At 42.7% G+C, this 20,119-nt stretch overlaps 1 protein-coding gene across 1 annotated transcript in view; it reads right to left on the reverse strand.

The window, feature by feature from the left end:
• LOC115082428 (cilia- and flagella-associated protein 61-like) overlaps window positions 1–20,119 on the reverse strand; it is a gene marked incomplete at its 3' end in the record, with an annotated part of 87,603 nt that overhangs the window by 17,880 nt on the left and 49,604 nt on the right. The window contains exon 3 of the mRNA XM_029586659.1: window positions 14,861–15,153. Coding sequence (XP_029442519.1) covers window positions 14,861–15,153 — 293 coding nt within the window. The remainder of the gene's footprint in view (window positions 1–14,860; window positions 15,154–20,119) is intronic.

A 20,119-nucleotide genomic window follows, 5' to 3' on the forward strand; every position in this document is an offset into this window, starting at 1 on the left:
CGCACCGAGCCATACATGATTCTCCCAGCTTTGGCGTGTGTAAGGCTTTTAAAATCGACCAGTAAGCTCTTTGATATCAATCTCAAAGAAGCTTCAATCTTTTGCCCATGACCCAGTATGGTAAGATTTACCATACTGGGTTAGACCAAATGTCCATCAAGTCCAAGTATCCTGTTTCCAAAAGTGGCCAATCCAGATCACAAGTACCTGGCAGTATCCCAAAGGGTAGATAGATTCCATACTGCTTACCCCAGGGATAAGCAGTGGATTTTGCAACTCCTTTCATATAATTGAACTTGTCCAAACCTTTCTTAAATGCAGCTACACTAACAGCTTTCATCACATCCTCTGACAACAAATTCCAGAGCTTAATTATGCATTGATTAAAAAATATTTTCTCTTATTAATTTTAAATGTACAACTTAGTAACTTCATTGTGTGTCCACTAGACTTTGTACCTTTTGAAAGAGTAAACAACGAATTCATGTTTACTTGTTCTACTCCGTTCATTATTTTATAGACTTCTATCTCCTCTCAGCCATCTCTCCAAGCTGAAGAGATCTAACTACCTTAGCCTTTCCTCATAGGGGAATCATTCCATCCCTTTTATCATTTTGGTTTCCTTTCTCTGTACATTTTCTAATTCTGCTATATCTTTTTTGAGATGAGGTTGCACCATGGAGCAATACAGAGGCATTATGATATTTTCTGTTTTATTCTCCATTCCTTTCCTAATAATTCCTAGTATTTGATTTCTTGGCTGCTGCTGAGCAGAAAATTTCAAGGTATCATTAACGATGACGCCTAGATCCATTCAGGTGTCTTCTAATGTGGAACCTTGCATTGTGTAGCTATAATTTGTGTTACTTTTTCTGAAGTGCATTTCCCTTTGCACTTATTCACATTAAATTTCATTTGTCATTTGCATGTCAGATTCTCCCAGTTTTGCAAAGTCCACTTGCAATTTCTCATCATCCTCTTGTGATTTAATAACTTTGAATAATTTTGTATCATCAGCAAATTTGATCACCTCACTCATAGTTCCCATCTCTAGATCATTTATAAATATGTTAAAAAGCAGTGGTGCCAGAACAGATCCCTGGGTGACTCCACTATTCATCTTTCTCCATCGAGAAAATGTATCATTTAACTCTACTCTCATTTTCTATCTTTTAACTAGTTCCCAATCCACAATAGGACACAGCCCCCTATCCCATGACATTTTAACTTCCTAAGAAGTCTCTCATGAGGGAATTTGTCAAATGCTTTCTGGAAATCCAGATATACTATATCAACTGGCTCACTTTTATCCACATCTTTATTTATACACTTAATAAGATGTAGCAGATGGGAGAGGCAAGACTTTCTTTGGCTACATCCATGTTATCTTTGTCCCATTAAACTATGCCTATCTATATGTTCAGTAATTTTGTTCTTTATAATAGTTTCTACCATTTTGCCTGGCACAGATGTCAGACTCACTGGTTTGTAGTTTCCTGGATCATCCCTGGATCTCTTTTTAAAAACTGGTGTTACATTGGCAACCCTCCAGCAGAGCTGGTGCTAGGGTTTGCTGGCACTCTAGGCAATGATGTCACTGCATCACATAAGAACATAAGAAATTGCCATGCTGGGTCAGACCAAGGGTCCATCAAGCCCAGCATCCTGTTTCCAACAGAAGCCAAACCAGGCCACAAGAACCTGGCAATTACCCAAACACTAAGAAGATCCCATGCTACTGATGCAATTAATAGCAGTGGCTATTCCCTAAGTAAACTTGATTAATAGCCATTAATGGACTTCTCCAGGCTTCAGGTACAATGGATGATTTTAATGATAGGTTACAAATTTTAACACAGATCAGAAATGTCATTTTGTAGTTCCTTCAGCACCCTAGGATGCACACCATCCAGTCCAGGTGATTTGCTACTCTTTAGTTTGTCAATCTGGCCTACTACATCTTCCAGGTTCACAGTGATTTCGTTCAGTAAGTCTGACTCATCACATGATTGTTTACTATTTAAATCTCTCTCTGTCTTTCTCTCTCAATACATCACGTGCTCACACAGACACAAACCAAAAATAAAAGACTATATTTTTTTATATAGAGAGAGCAACCCGAACACCAGGCATACCACGATCACAAACCTCTGCGCCATGTCTCTGCATTTAAAAATGCTGCCCTCTCCTTCCTCTCCTTTGCCCCTCCCACTTCTGGTGCCCTAGGCTATTGTGTAGTACGTCTGGTCCACTTGCCAGCCCTGCCCTCCAATCTTCAGGTACCATAAATGATTTTAATGATAGTTTACAAATTACCAGTAGCAGGTCTACAATTTCATTTTTCAGTTCTTTCAGCACTCTGGGATATATATTATCTGGTCCATGTGATTTGCTACTCCTTAGTTTGTCAATTTGCCCTATTATATCTTTCATGTACACTAAGATTTATTTGAGGTCCTCTGAATCATCACTTTTGACTATCATTTTCAGCTTCGATATCTCTCTTCCTTCTTCCTCAGTTAAGACTGAAGCAAAGAATTAATTTAGTCTCTCTGCTATGGCCTTTTCATCACTAAGTGCCCCTTTTTTCCCTTGATCATCTTATGGTCCAAATGGCTCTCTCAAAGGCTTTTTAGTTTAAACGTACCTGAAAAAGTTTTTATTATGTGTTTTTGTTTCCATGGCAAACTTCTTTTTAAATTCTCTCTTTGCCTTCCTTATCAATGCTTTGCATCTAACTTGCCAGTGCTTATGCTGTTTCCTGTTTTCTTCATTCAGATCCATTTTCCATTTCTTAAAAAATGTTCTTTTAGCTATTATAGCCTCTCTCACCTCCCCTTTTAACCATGCTGGTAGTCGTTTAGCATTCCTTCCATCATTTATAATGTGATGACTACATCTGGTCTGGGCTTCCAAGATGGTATTTTTAACAAGATCTTAATCTTTGCAGAGGCCCCTTTCAGTTTTTTCCTACCCATTTTCTGCATTTTATCAAAGTCACCCTTTTGTAAGTTAGTTGTCGCAGTAGATTTCTTTAGTATCCTCCCTCCAATTATTAAGTCAAATTTGATCATGTTATGATCTTTATTGCCAATTGTCTCCGACACTGCTACCTCTCACACCAAATCTTGAGTTCCACTAAGGACTAGGTCTAACATAGTTTCCCATCTTGTTGGTTCTTCTACCAGCTGCTCCATGAAGCAGTCATTTATTTCATCTAGGAACGTTACCTTTCTAGCATGTCTTGATATGGCATTTACCCAGTCAATTCTGGGGTAACTTAAATCACCCATTATTACTGTGCTGCTGATCTTGTGAGCTTCCCTAATTTTTTTTTTGCATTTCAATGTCTGTTTGTTCAATCTGGCCAGGTGGATGGTAATACACCCCCATTGTAATTTCTATACATGAAGATTCAACATTACATTTTGTTTCCTGTAGAACTTTTATTCTGTTTAACTCAATCTTTGTCCTATTAAACTATGCCTATCTATATGTTCAGTAATTTTGTTCTTTATAATAGTTTCTACCATTTTGCCTGGCACAGATGTCAGACTCATTTAAATCTATTGTGCCATCCCTCCACCAATTTGATCCATCCCATCATTTTGATATAATTTGTACTTTGGTATCACAGTGTCCTATTGGTTATCCTCCTGTTGCAACCTCTCTACTGGAATGCCCTAATTTCCCTGTCTTGTTAGTATCCTTCAAAGATATCATTCTAACCAAAGATATCATTCTAACCAAAGATATCATTCTAACCAATAGTGATCATAATATGATCAAATTTGATTTAATGACTGGAAAAGGAACAGTGTGCAAATCCAAGGCTCTCGTGCTAAACTTTCAAAAGGGAAACTTTGATAAAATGAGAAAAATTGTTAGAAAAAAACTGAAAGGAGCAGCTACAAAAGTAAAAAATGTCCAAGAGGCGTGGTCATTGTTAAAAAATACCATTCTAGAAGCACAGTGCAGATGTATTCCACACATTAAGAAAGGTGGAAAGAAGGCAAAACGATTACCGGCATGGTTAAAAGGGGAGGTGAAAGAAGCTATTTTAGCCAAAAGATCTTCATTCAAAAATTGGAAGAAGGATCCAACAGAAGAAAATAGGATAAAGCATAAACATTGGCAAGTTAAATGTAAGGCATTGATAAGACAGGCTAAGAGAGAATTTGAAAAGAAGTTGGCTGTAGAGGCAAAAACTTCACAGTAAAAACTTTTTTAAATATATCCGAAGCAGAAAGCCTGTGAGGGAGTCAGTTGGACCATTAGATGATCGAGTGGTTAAAGGGGCACTTAGAGAAGAAAAGGCCATCGTGGAAAGATTAAATGATTTCTTTGCTTCGGTATTTACTGAAGAGGATGTTGGGGAGGTACCCGTAATGGAGAAGGTTTTCATGGGTAATGATTCAGATGGACTGAATCAAATCACGGTGAACATAGAAGATGTGGTAGGCCTGATTGACAAACTGAAGAGTAGTAAATCACCTGGACCGGATGGTATACACCCCAGAGTTCTGAAGGAACTAAAAAATGAAATTTCAGACCTATTAGTAAAAATTTGTAACTTATCATTAAAATCATCCATTGTACCTGAAGACTGGAGGATAGCAAATGTAACCCCAATATTTAAAAAGGGCTCCAGGGGCGATCCGGGAAACTACAGACCGGTTAGCCTGACTTCAGTGCCAGGAAAAATAGTGGAAAGTGTTCTAAACATCAAAATCACAGAACATATAGAAAGACATGGTTTAATGGAACAAAGTCAGCATGGCTTTACCCAGGGCAAGTCTTGCCTCACAAATCTGCTTCACGTTTTTGAAGGAGTTAATAAACATGTGGATAAAGGTGAACCGGTAGATATAGTATACTTGGATTTTCAGAAGGCGTTTGACAAAGTTCCTCATGAGAGGCTTCTAGGAAAAGTAAAAAGTCATGGGATAGGTGGCGATGTCCTTTCGTGGATTGCAAACTGGCTAAAAGACAGGAAACAGAGAGTAGGATTAAATGGGCAATTTTCTCAGTGGAAGGGAGTGGACAGTGGAGTGCCTCAGGGATCTGTATTGGGACCCTTACTGTTCAATATATTTATAAATGATCTGGAAAGAAATACGACGAGTGAGATAATCAAATTTGCAGATGACACAAAATTGTTCAGAGTAGTTAAATCACAAGCAGATTGTGATAAATTGCAGGAAGACCTTGTGAGACTGGAAAATTGGGCATCGAAATGGCAGATGAAATGTAATGTGGATAAGTGCAAGGTGATGCATATAGGGAAAAATAACCCATGCTATAATTACACGATGTTGGGTTCCATATTAGGTGCTACAACCCAAGAAAGAGATCTAGGTGTCATAGTGGATAACACATTGAAATCGTCGGTTCAGTGTGCTGCGGCAGTCAAAAAAGCAAACAGAATGTTGGGAATTATTAGAAAAGGAATGATGAATAAAACGGAAAATGTCATAATGCCTCTGTATCGCTCCATGGTGAGACCGCACCTTGAATACTGTGTACAATTCTGGTCGCCGCATCTCAAAAAAGATATAATTGCGATGGAGAAGGTACAGAGAAGGGCTACCAAAATGATAAGGGGAATGGAATAACTCCCCTAAGAGGAAAGACTAAAGAGGTTAGGACTTTTCAGCTTGGAGAAGAGACGACTGAGGGGGGATATGATAGAGGTGTTTTAAAATCATGAGAGGTCTAGAATGGGTAGATGTGAATCGGTTATTTACTCTTTCGGATAGTAGAAAGACTAGGGGACACTCCATGAAGTTAGCATGGGGCACATTTAAAACTAATCGGAGAAAGTTCTTTTTTACTCAACGCACAATTAAACTCTGGAATTTGTTGCCAGAGAATGTGGTTCGTGCAGTTAGTATAGCTGTGTTTAAAAAAGGATTGGATAAGTTCTTGGAGGAGAAGTCCATTACCTGCTATTAAGTTCACTTAGAGAATAGCCACTGCCATTAGCAATGGTTACATGGAATAGACTTAATTTTTGGATACTTGCCAGGTTCTTATGGCCTGGATTGGCCACTGTTGGAAACAGGATGCTGGGCTTGATGGACCCTTGGTCTGACCCAGTATGGCATTTTCTTATGTTCTTATGTTCTTATGCGCTTGGGTGGTGGGTGGAAGGATTAGGGTTTTTGCCTTTAGTCTTCATTACACAAACACACTAAGAAAATAATGACATCTGACTATGGCTTACATGGAAATATGAAAAGCTATATTTTTCTATATAATATATGCACAAACAGACACTTATAAGAACATCTGAGATAATAACAAACAAAGGGTAAATAATCTTCCCCAGCTAACAGGGGAAGCATCTGCCAGGCTCCTCAGACAGCAGTCATTGTCTCAGTGGGCGGACTGTAATGGTACTGAAGATTCTTTTGTCATTGTAGAGATTGTCTTGCTGAAGTGGTCTGTTCAGCTCTCAGCAGACAATCTGTCCATCCCACTGGGTGCTAAGATTTTATGTCTGTGTCTGGACATGTGCTATATAGATTTTTTGTTTCCTAACTCTCCTGACATATTGCCAAACTAACTGATAAGGAAAACTACTACTGGTCTTAACACTATACTGAAATGGTGGATCTCTTATATTTATTCACTACTTCTAATAATCATTTTGTACAGATATTCTCTCTCACATATAAGACCACTTGCCCTGCACTATCTCTAAATCCAACACATTATGCTGGACACCAGAATTGTAATAATAACATCTGTATCAGCATCACGTAAATAAAAGCAATCATACAAATATTATTTCAGTTAACAGGCAATCACTACTGTGATAAGAATGTGTGTGCCCCAAAAGCTAAAAGTGCACTTATGTCCATAAGGACTATAAAAGTTTATTCTGTGTCTATAACTAAATCTGTGCAACTGCCAGTTCTCAGCACTAGTAGGTCTACTTGGTTCTACTTTTCATTGGAACAAAGGACAAGATTTAACTCACTACCAGCTGGCGATAAGTGGTATTCTTATCCTTTAACTAAGTCTTGTCTCCATCTTGTATTTTGTACATCTCTGTGTGTGATTTTGAAGTTTTCAGGCTACTTCTATCAAAGGAGGAGAAAGGAGGGTTGTGGGCTGTGGGCTGTGGAGGGGAGGCTACTTAATTGCCCAGAATTCTATAATTTCTTCTATATGCTTTCATTGGACATGTATTTGAGCAGTACTGTGTTTCTGGCAGAAATATTCAGTACTTTTCGACAAGCTACGTGCTGACCTTGTACTATAATAATGGAGTATAAGTTGTTCATTTCTCTCTAACATCCTTGTTCACTATTTTTCAACATATTTCACCATTTTGTCAGTACTAATTTTTGATTATATTAGGGAGAAGAGGGGGGCTGTGACACAATAAGTTTTACTGAGAACTTAAGCACAAAACTGCATCCTAAAACTATGAATAAATCATAACTGTATTTCTCTCTCATAAGGAGCTAAATTAACCCTTCACAAAATACATTGTGATGACTTCTGCAAAACTTTTCCCTTACCACTAATACAGCACTTCTGAGTGACCATTAACTTTCCTCCAATATCTAGTTTAAAAGCTGCACGATCTCCTTTTAAAGCTTAGTGCCAGCACTCTGGTTCACTCTGGTTAAGGTGGAGCGTATCCTTTCGGAAAAAGACCCCCTTCCTTAAAATGATGCCTAGTTCCTAATGAACCTAAAACTCTCTTCCCTGCACCGTCTAATCCATTCATTGAAACTCTAGAACTCTGTCCACCTCTGGGGTCCTGTTTTATTATCCATTCCTTTCCTAATAATTTCATTCTATTTGCTTTCTTGGCTACTGCTGTACACTGAGCAGAAGATTTGAACATATTATTAACAATAATGCCTAGATCCTTTTCCTAAATGGTGACTCCTAATGTGGAACCTAGCATTGTGCAACTATAATTTGGGTTACTCTTCCCTAAGTATATCACTTTGCACTTGTCCACATTTAATTTCATTTGCCATTTGCTAGATGATATCTTAGCACAGATGCCACAAGTAAGGTTATCTTGCTCTAAGCCCAAACATCTAATATAGTTCTTCTGAGGATCTGCTTTGGAAAACTTGTGATTGAATGAAGGGCACCACTTGAAGCTGCTGGCCTGCTTCTCCGACATGTTGAGAAAAATTGACAAAATCTTCATTTAAAAAATGGATTACATGGAGTTGCTGGGGAGCCTCACCAGAATGAGGGGAAAAGACTCTGGGGCTCCACAACTGTCATCAAAAAGAAAAAAAAAAACAACTTAAGAATTGCCAAAATACCTGTGCAGTTACAGGTAGACCAAGGAGGCACAGTACAAACAAAAGAAGGAAATTCACCAAGAAAATGTATGGAATGAGGAGAACTACCGAACACATCTAGTTAGATTCACAGAAGAAAAGGACTGTGAATGTTGCACAGAAAGTCCCACATTTGCCAGATAAGCCTTCTAGGCATTTCTAGAACTAAATGAGAATCACTTCACATCAGTGCCATTATATGATGTCACCTATTTTTATAGAGGGGCCTGAGCCGACTGGCCCAGAGCCCATCCATAACCGAAGCGCCGCCCCCACCCCTCTGAAGGATGGTGGCCCGAAAGGGGGGAAGTGAGGTGCGCGGCGACACAGACGACAGCGCGTGAATGGGCTCGTCTCCCCCCCCCCCCCCCCCCCCCCGCGTGAGCGCAATGACGTGGCGCTAGGATGCGCCCCCGGACGTCTGCGCATGGAGGGAGCGTCGACGAAGGCCAGGAACCTCCCTTTTTGACCAGCACATGCCAACAAAGCACGATCGTGGTAAGGGAAAACAGCGCGATCAGGTGGGGTGGGGACAGCCACATATGTGGGGGGGGGGGGGGTCATCCCGACCCACACCAAGAGGAGTGGAACAGCCAGGATATGTTAAGGAGGCCACCCATGTGCAGGGAATGCCAAGGGCCCAGGGGGGAGGGGGGGGGGGGGTTTGTTCCAGGCTATAGAGATGAAGGCAGGTAGGAAGCAAACTGGGGATTGTTCCCCCATGCCCCAGGGGCCCTAAAGTTGGAATCAAGAGGGAGCCTGACTCCTTCTGTGTGCTGGTGGCTGGGGCAGTAAGGGATCGGTCCTAAGAGCTACAGGGATAAGGAGTGTGTATCCAGTTTAGGAAAACTGGGAGGGAGTAAAAGTAGGTACTAGTCAAGTTTTTGGATGATCTGGTCCCTTAAAAAGGAAGCCCAAAGCATATGTTAGGGAGGGTCAGGTTGGGAGGGATCGGTCTCAGGCGGGAGAGGTCGAGGCAGACGGTCGGAATGGCCCATTGGCATGGGACCAAAAGCCGCAGGAGCCAGCCCCTGCTCGAGCGCAGACCATCGGGCCTATATACAAAAAAAAAAAAAAAGGGGAAAAAGTTTTTTCTCCACAGCGGATGTAGGGTCAGCGTGGCGGGACAGTCCAGGGGTTCCCCGCCCGGGGGGGATGGTCCCGGGAAGGGGGAGTTGAGGCAGACAGGGCGAGATACTCCCAAGCAGACAGGGGGGGAGGGGGTTTGTAGAGGAGGTGAGCGGATTCATACGTGGCGAATGGGGTGGTGATCATGGCAGTGGATGCCCCGCAGTTTACATTTTCAGAGAGAGTTAGCATGTGGCAGATTCAAAACTAATCAGAAGGTTCTTTTCACTCAATGCACAGCTGGACTCCAGAATTTGCTGGACGATGCTGCTGGTCCAGTGGGCATAGCGGTCTTGAGGGGGGGAGTGGATGGATTCTTGGAGGGCAGATCCATTCCCTGCTGCCGGTCAGGTTGACTTGGAAAATAGACACTGCTATTACAATGCTCTCTACGTAGCCTAGTGGCTAGAGCAGCTGGCTTTAAAGCAGGGAGACTAGTGTTCAATCCCCAGGCTGCTCCTTGCGAGCTCAGGTATGTCTTTGGCAACGGTAGCATGGAATAGACTTTGTGACCTGGATGGGCCACAATTGGAGGCAGGTTGTGGGGCTTGATGGACCCTTGTTCTGACCCAGCATGGCAAAGGGAGGTTGAAAGTGAGTACTAGTCAAGCTTTTACCAAATGAGACCTGGAGGTGGTAGGCAGAGAGGCAGTTGGGTCACTGTAGGCCGAGGGCCAGGATTTAAAGGGGACCCTGTGGCTTGGCCTGGTGGAGAGGTGTTTGGAGTATCTAGGGCTGTGAGTTTGAATCCAGCTTTGGGAAACAGAGAGGGAAGTTGAAAGTGGGTACTAGGCAGACTTTTTCGGGAGGGGTTGGACCCAGCAAGGTGAAGGTGCCTCAGGTAAAGGAAGTTGAGATGGGTGGTGCAAAGGGCTCCTCCCAATGGGAGTGGATGGCTCGAGGGGATGGCACAGGGAGGCAGAGCCTTCAAGGATTGGTACAGGGATATGCAACCCGACACTCTCGGTGAGGAGAGCCGGTGCACGGCGGCACACACAAAGCTAAACAGCCAATGGGGGGGGGGGTCGGGAATTAAAGGGGGTGGACCCCCCCCAGTCTGGAAAAGTCGGCTGGTCACAGGGGGGGCCGGAAGGCGCTCGTGGTAGTGAAGGGCCTGGTGTAGCCTGTAGGGGGGCACGGCGCATTTATAGGAGGAGGCGTAGCTGAGTGGTAGAGCACAGGCTTCGCATGTAGGAGGCCCCGAGTGCACCCCCCCCCCCCCCCGGTATTTCCATTCGGGCAAAAAATGTTCAATTTCGCCCCCGGTATATGCAGGCAGACAGATGCACCGAGGACGTGCACATGAGCCCCGAATTGGAGGCAGATAGTCTCTGGCGATACACAACCAGCAAAAAAAAAAGGGGGCACGAGGGGCAGCAGGTCTTGGCCCCCATCACCTTCGGGACAGGAAGCTGGCCACGTTATGTTAAACGGAGCGAAGAGCAGGGGAGGGGTTGGCAGGGACGGTGCCCCTGGCTCACAGCAGGAATGCGAGGCTGTCGGGCCCACGGCAGTGGGGCTCGAGGGTCTTCATTGAACAACAGGTGATCTTTTCTTTCGTCACGCAAGAGTCATGCCAGAGGTGGAGCAGACAGAACCCAAAGGGCGAATGGTGAGTTCCACAGTAACGAGGAAAAAACTCAGGAACAAAGGGCACCCAGAAACACAGCCAGGCGGACAACAAGGCAAGAGAACGCACATGGCAGAAAGAATACAAAGGGGAGAGTACCCAAAAAAAAGCCACAGAAGAAGAGGACCAAGTTGAGAAGGGACAACAACACAAGAGAGAGATGAGGGAACTGCAAAACAAGTAAGGTAATGATAACAGCTCAGCTACAGAGACCAGGACAGAAGAGGCCAGGATGTCTGGGTCGCAGAAGCACACCTCTGAGAGGGTGACGGCTTACGACACTTCACGCCGGAGCACTCCCGGGGCCCACAGCCGCAGGCCAGCAAGAGCAAGTATCAAAGGCCTACCCACGTCAGGGGATACCCTCGGCCATTGCACCACGGGTACAGCAACCACATATACACTTCATGACAGAACATGGGCAACATCAACGGGCATTCAAAAGCGACAGGGGGACACAACGCTCGCAGATCATACTTGAGACGGAACCGAAGAGGCCAAGGAGAGCATACGCCGTATAGCATTATGAGCAGCCAACACTTCTACCAGCAACATCAGCGAGATTGGCCAGGCAGCGAACAGCAGCAAGGGGTAACAAAAACCCACCAAGGGCACGGAAACAAATAACAGAGGAATATCGGCCGGCACATACTAGAGTACAAGAATCTTCGGGCGGAGCTGACAGCACAAGGGCAGAGCGACAAGCAGGATAACAGAAATCGAAACGCCAGCCAAGCACAGTGACCACCATACACAGAAGATAACACAGTCTGGCGAGGCGGGGGACTATGACAGTGGAGACAGCAGTCGGGCACTGCTGATGTCGAAACCAACACAGTGACAGATGCGATACACACAAGAAATCTAAGAGGTCATATCCCACCAGTTAGTCATGTCAGTCACAGGGCAACACAGGATGGCATTATAAGCAATGCGGCATCAGCAACCCAATACATGGAATCGGAGAGTAGCCGCCTAGTGGTCGGAGCAACGGGCCCGGAATGAAGGAAGCCACAGTTCAATACCATCCCATCACACATGACATGTTGCGGTCTCTCTGGACAATCTTATCATCAATATGTTCAGCGGATTTTGAACGGGAACTATTTCAACTGGCATTTTCACTGGCATTCTTTGGAGCAATGCGGGTGAGTGAACTGACAGCAGCCAACAAAGAAGACACCAGTCAGAGCGGATTACTTTGGAAGAATGTGATATGGACAGCAGACACATTAACCATCACAATTCAGAAATAAAAAATGGACCAAGAAGGAAGAGGAGCCACGCTGCTATTAAAATGGGTGGCAGGGTACGATACTTGTCCAATAAACAACGCAAGGAAGTATTTCTTGCTGAGGTCGAATAAGGGAGTACATCTATTGATACACATGGATGGTACACTGATCATCAGATACAAATTTGCAGCAGTATTAAATGCATCAATTCATAAAATGAAAATACACCGGCATACCTTGAACGATGAAGGTTGGGTTATTCCCATGGGAAGGGCCGATACAGGCTGAATACATCTTCCCAACCATTACATAAGAGTTAAAAAGAGATACAGCGGAAGATAAAGCATATCACCGATATCCTACGCTGCCAGTTAAGGCACGCGAGTGGGGTGACAACAATAAGTCCTTCATGCGGAAGAAAATAAAGATAAGGTCGACCATCCAACTGGCTTTCTTTGGAGCAGAACGATGAAGAGGGCACTGGAGATAATGGATGGCGATGTTAGACGCCAGAGGCATCAATCAACAGCATGCACAAGACCAAGGCAGACCACGATGGAAGAGGAGCCGTGGCACAAAACGGGGGCGGGACACAACACTGGTAAGGTACGCAATAGAAAACTTATTGGGAGGGGCAAGGCTACAACCATGGTACAAGTTGGATTTCAAGCAGCCACGATAAGAAAAGTGGATGAGAGCAATACAATGCGGTCAATACGATGAACCCTAGAGGCTAGTGATGAGGATACATGGTTTGTATTTAAGTAGGATGGGTTGGAAACCCGGGTGGGGGAAGCCCACAGAAATTTTGCTCCGGAAAAATTGACCACAGCAAAACAAAAATGATTAAATATAACTTGCAGAGTGGTGCATTAAGAGTAGATTGGTGCATTGGGCAATCATATATGCGGAAGACCGATAAGATAAAACACGGATGACCCTAGGGACCACACGTGGCACTGGCCATGCCAGGGAGGGTCGGTTCACGAATGGGAAAGCATGGCAGGCGTCAAAACAATTATTACCCCAATCACGGCACCCAAGGGGATTGAGGGTTGCTAGGAGGGGTAATAATGATAATAATAATCTGGGTAGCAAGTACCGGTGACCCCCAGAGACCAACCAGCCTAGCGGAATCGTCACATGGATGGGAAAGCCCGGGAGTGTCAAATAGTTACTACTACTACGGTGCCCGAAGGTTCGAGGGTCGCTAAGGGAGTAAGAATAACACATCGGAGGGCAAGGACGGACCCGTGGGCTCTTCGACGGTTGAGGCATACTTAACATGCTACACGGAATGCCATCGGTTGCGGGAAATCTAATAATGATCTACGAGAGGCCATCGGGGCATAACAGGACAAGAAATGACACAGGCCACAGCTTATTCATTAAGTGGGGGGACACGAGGCAAGGGTACACCCTACCTCGTGTCTTGGCGGTTACCCGGGCCGGTTGGGCATATTGTAAGTGGTGCCAGTGACATCACAGGATGCGTTGGTAGCCGATCAGTGCCTTGGGCGGCACAAATTGGGCATATTGTAAGTGGTGCCAGTGACATCACAGGACAGCGTGGTAGCCGATCAGTGCCTTGGGCAGCGCAAAAGGCTGGGGGCGCGGAATGCGCCGATGGTTAGAGCCCTCTTGCTTGAGGACCCGGCAGGGGGCCCATGGAGTAAAAGCTGTCTTGCTTGGTCACTACGGCGGGCAGCAGTGGAGACATCATACCAGCTCGGGTACACCAGGGAAGTTTTTGCTGATGTGTTAAATAAAAGCTGCGGCCTTATTATACCAATGACAGTTTCTGCGTTTTCCATGTGTACAAAGTGAATGCTTAATTTGTATAAGGTACAGTAAAGGGCCAGAAGGTAGGAACTACGGCCAGGTGGGTAAGGTGGCGGCTGCTAGTGTTAATGGCTAATTCACCCTGCTTCTTGATGGAGAAAAAGAGGCATTCAGGGGGGATCACTTGGTCAGGGGAGAAAACTACCCATGTACATTAACGTTTCACAACTTTCCACCTGTTTCCCCCCGCCCCCCCCCCACATTTTGTCCGGCTCTTATTCCCTAGAAAAGATCTCCACGGTATTTTTGCCTATATGTAGATTAAATTCTCGGTATATCGTGTTACTTATAAGTCAATGATATCTATTTTATTTTTTTTAAAAAATGGTTCTTGTTGCTAAGTTGATTGTTAAGCATTCTGCATGTATTGCTCCATTTAATATCTCACTGTAAAGCCTGTTGCTGAATTATTGTTTGCTGTAAACCGAGGTGATGTGCTGTACGTGCCGCGGTATATAAAAATCTCTAAATAAATAAATAAACAACTCAATGTGCATACTTTTAAGTATATGTGCACTTTTTATCCATATAACAACTGAAACTTCAAACACAAGCTATGAAGATAATTTGTGTCAGAATATCAGGTTCATTTATGCGGGGTGAAAAGTTCACACATACTTTTTTGTTAGGTGCCTTATTGAAAATATACCATTTAAAAACAAAATATCTATGACTGTAAAGGCAAAATAATAACCTATACTTACCGCACACTGTAATTTAAATGGTTTGGTGTCAGTCGTGAAAGATGCATATTGTATAGGATTTGGGTTGCCACCGTCGTTCCACTGGGCAAGTTTACTGTTGTGGTACACAGTTACACCAGCTTTAAATAGTGATTCTTCTACAACTTTTTCCACTCTGTAGTTGTTAAAGCAAGTAATGCTGTATGTCAATGGAGGTTGCACTAAGAATATACGACTGCCACTAATTCCAAGGGATAAGAGGGTTTCTACTGTGGTGTAAGTATCAATTGTATTTCCAAATACAATGGCATTTCCTACAAAGAAAGACATGAGATTTTCAAACACGTATAATAAAAGCTTTATTAGTATAACACAAATGGCAGTATAAAATTGCTCTACATGACCCTCTTATTTATCCAATGCAGTGTGAAGCAATCTATGTTACCCAGCAACACTGACCATAATGATTTAATAAAGAATTGGTACAGAAGCTTCCACAAAATAGACAAGCACTTTGAACACAAAATTCAATAATATTCTGATATTTAGAAATTAGAAAAATTCTAATTGAAACCCTTTTATTGTATTGATATATTTTCCGGCATGATGATGCAAATTAGTTCATACTAAAACAACTCATTTCCAAAAGACATGATATACACTGACTATGGAAACATGGTATAGCTATAATGTCTGTAGACTTTGATTAGGTGCATATTTCATTCTTGGCTATTTGATGTTCATCAAGCATAATTAAAAGAGGAATTTACCCTTAAAACCTAGAACCATCTGGGTTTCCAGTATTAGGTTACATATAATCCATTACAGAGCCTACTCCATTAAATCCAAAAGTTCAAAAAATATGATTATCTGTATTGAAACTATTTACCAGAGCTTTGGATGCATTTAAAATATGATGGTTTTATGTGCCATTACAATTAGCTTCACTGAAAATTATAGGTACAGCAATGGCAATGATCGTAAAGGGTATTATTTCAACTGGTATGTACAATTACGTTTAAGGCTAGAATGCATTGAAGTCTGTGGAAGACTGCACAAAATATCACATAAGGTCAGTTGGCACAATTTTGGATTCTGGTGCTGGTAAAGCAAGAGGGAGCTGTCTTTCCTCTTGTCCCCATTGACCTTTGCCCTATTTCAGATGGGGTAGGCCAGAGAAAGAACCCTCATAGGGGCTGGGGAGGCTTCCACTTGCCTCCTGGGATGGTTGGGGATATAGGAGCCCTTATCAGGGCATACATTACTTCCGCTACATTAACGTAAGTACATAAGAACACATAAGAAGTTGCCATACAGGGTCAGATTGAGGGTCCATCAAACCCAGCATCTTGTTTCCAACAGTAGCCAATCCAGGTTACAAGTACCTGGCAAGTACACAAACATTAAGGTAGATCCCATGCCAGTAATAGCAGTGGCTATTTCCTAGGGGGCGGATTTTAAAAGGCCCGCGCACGTAAATCCTTCCGGATTTACGCGCGCAGGGCCTTCGCACGCCGGCGTGCCTATTTTGCATAGGCTTCTGGTGCGCGTAAAGCACCGGGATGCGCGTAAGTCCCGGGGCTTTCGAAAAGGGGAGGGAGGGGACGTGTCCGGGGGCGTTCCCAAAACGACGCAGCGTTTCGGGGGCGTGCCCCGGCGTTTCGTGGGCGTGGCACCGGCCCGGGGGCGTGGCGCCGGCCCGGGGGCGTGGTCGAGGCCTCCGGACCAGCCCCTGGGACCGGAGGATGGAGCAGGGCTGCCGGCGACGCACGCAAAGTGCATAACTTTGCCGACAAAGGTAAGGGGGGGGGAAGGTGAGGGGAAGGTGGGGGGGAGGGGCGAAGAAAAGTTCCCTCCCCCCACCTTCCCCCCACCTTCCCCCTTGTGCAACCTGGGCTCGGAGCGCGCAGGTTGCACAAATGTGCACCCCCTTGTGTGCGCCGACCCCGGATTTTATAAGATACACGCGGCTATGCGTGTATCTTATAAAATCCAGCGTACTTTTGTTCGCGCCTGGTGCGCGAACAAAAGTACGCGCTCGTGTATTTTTTAAAAATCTGCCCCTAAGTCAACTTGATTAATAGCAGTTAATGGACTTCTTCTCCAAGAACTTATCCAAACCTTTTTTAAACCCTGCTACACAAACTGCCCTAACCACATCCTCTGGGTACAAATTCCAGAGCTTAATTGTGCATTGAGTGAAAAAATAATTTTCTCCATTTGTTTTAAATGTGCTATTTGGTAACCCCTAGTCCTATTATCCGAAAGAGTAATAACCAATTCACATTTACCCATTCTAGACCTCTCATGATTTTATAGACCTCTATCATATCTTCCCTCAGCCTTCTCTTCTCCAAGCTGAACAGCCCTAACCTTTTTAGCCTTTCCTCATAGGGAAACAATTCCACCCCCTTTATCATTTTGATCTCCCTTCTCTGTACTTTCTCTAGTGCAACTATATATTTTTTGAGATGTGGTGACTAGAATTGTACACAGTACTCAAGGTGTGGTCCCACCATGGAGCACTACAGAGGCATTAACACATTTTCCAATTTATTCACCTTGCCCTTCATAATAATTCCTAACATTCTGTTTGCTTTTTTGACTGCTGCAACACACTGAGCCAATGATTTCATTGTATTATCCACAATGATTCCTAGAACTTTTTCCTGGGTGGCAACTCCTAATATGGAACCTAACATCGTGTAACTTCAGCATGGGTTATTTATCCCTATATTCAACACCTTGCACTTGTCCACATTAAATTTCATTTGCCATTTGGATGCCCAATCTTCCAGTCTTGCAAGATCCTCCTGTAATTTATCACAATCTGCTTGTGAATTAACTACTCTGAATAATTTTGTATCATCTGCAAATTTTATTATTTCACTCATCGTATTCTTTTCAAGATCATTTATAAATATATTGAAAATCACTGATCCAAGTACAGATCTCTGAGACATTCCACTGTTTGCATTATTCCACTGAGAAAATTGACCATTTAATCCTATTCTCTGTTTCCTGTCTTTTAACCAGTTTGTAATCCACGAAAGGACATCACCTCCTATTCCATGACTTTTTAGTTTTCTTAGAAGCCTCTCATGAGTGACTTTGTCAAATGTCTTCTGAAAATCCAAATACACTACATCTACTGATTCGCCTTTATCCACATGTTTATTAACCCTTTCAAAAAAATGAAGCAGATTTGTGAGGCAAGACTTCTATTGGGTAAATCCATGCTGTGTTCCATTAAACCGTGTCTTTCTAAATGCTCTGTGATTTTGAGTTTTAGAATACTTTCCACTATTTTTCCTGGCACTGAAGTTAGGTTCACAGGTCTGTAGTTTCCTGGATCACTCCGCAGCCCTTTTCAAATATTGGGTTTACATTGGCCACCCTCCAGTCTTCAAGTACAATGGATAATTTTAATGATAGATTACAAATTTTAACTAATATATCTGAAATTTCATTTTTGAGTTATTTTAGAAACCTGGGGTGCATACCATGCTGAGTGGAATAGGAAGGGGCATTCCTAAGAGTGGATATTTTGGAATATTGAGGGTTCAGAGCAGGGTGGGTATGTGAAAAGATTGAGGGAACCATAGGATGGGAGGGAGAATATTCTAGAGGATTGAGGGGGTCCAGAGGGTGGGTACTCTGAAGGATTGGGGGTGGGGGGGTCAGGAAGATGGCAACTAGGGTTTTGGCACAGATTAGGATAATGATTCAGATGATGAAAAGGAGGCAGTGTACTAAAACAGTAAACTACACCCTTTTTCCATCTCAAGAGTTGGGGAAAATGTATGAGCCATTAACTGGTCATGCAATAACATTTGCCACTTTGAGTTATTTAGTGAATGAGATAATGAACTTAATAATTTAAATATGAAGCAGCAGTGATTACTTTATTTAGTGCAGGTTTTCACCTATGCTAAACAGGCTGTATAGTGTGCTCATATGCACACGTGTAAACACCCATTTATTTACACCTGCATAAACACCTGCATTGTTTATTAGATAGGCCCCTTAAGAGTAGTTGCAAGTCATCCTATCACCACCCCCAACAAACATGGCACATTTTCAGGATTATTTTTCAGCCTTTCAGAAGGGGTGGAAAGATGGCACTGTGAAGAAATATTTACGCTGGAATGCATTTTTATTGTTAGTGACAAACCAACTGCAGCTGCTACTCTAATGAAGCCAGAGTAGAAGCATGTTCAGAAAATGCCCTGGTACCTTTTACCTTGAAAAAGACTATAGTTTTTCTCAATGAATCCATTTCTTGTCTGATTTTTTTTATTACTGTTTTTTTTTAGAGCTCATGGGTGGTATGTTCAAATATTAGCCTACATTGTGCTATTGCATTGTCCATAGATTTAAAACGTTACAAAGAATGCTATTATAATCATGCCGATCGTGGTAGGCTATATCATGACTGAGAATCATATTCCTATAGATCTATAAAAAGCAGATGTACAAAACATTGTATGATGTACATTTGTTAAATAATCTTATTGATCTCCATCTGCATTCCAAAGTTTAATAAAGTACAAGTTAAAAAGGGATAATATGTCATAGGCATATTAGCAATTATGTTTTATTTTATAAAACAAGTCAGTTTCTGAAATGAAATCTAGAAACCCTAAAAAGAGGTGATATGGTAACACAGAGCTGTCACATAAATTGTGTTTTAAAGAATGAACATTTTGCACAATTTAAATTATGAGTTTTTCTTGGTGACAAAAGAGTAAAGCCAGACATCACTATTTAACATCTGTTAGGCACATTTTCTTTCAATGAAACTCAGAGAATGACAAAAGAAAATGGAGAGGAAGAAAAGAGAAAGGCAAAGTTCCCAAAGAGCCACAACATAGCAACTACAATATGATGGAGTACAGGAGAAGGAGGGCAAAACAACAATGATGTTAAGATGATTCACCTTGACATAATCATGAAATTCACTACGTATTTCTTTAACAAGTTTATATTCCTAAGGATAATAGCTGCTTATCAGTGCATTATGACTACTGATGTTTATATCTCATTAGAAAATGATCCTTAATAAACCCTAGACTTTGCATTTGACCAACTATTGTTATTTATTATTTGATTGTTCTATAGCATTTCTGTCCAGAAAGTTGTTTTAATATTTTTCATTGGACCAACAGGACCAACAAAAAAGTTGTAATTGTAGCATATCAACATTTCAGATCACAAAGGTCCCTTCTTCAAATATGCAATATGATTATATTTAATCTTGGCCTTAAACTCAATGGATTA

The sequence above is a fragment of the Rhinatrema bivittatum genome, unplaced genomic scaffold (assembly GCF_901001135.1).
Source record: "Rhinatrema bivittatum unplaced genomic scaffold, aRhiBiv1.1, whole genome shotgun sequence".
Taxonomy (NCBI): Eukaryota; Metazoa; Chordata; class Amphibia; order Gymnophiona; family Rhinatrematidae; genus Rhinatrema; species Rhinatrema bivittatum.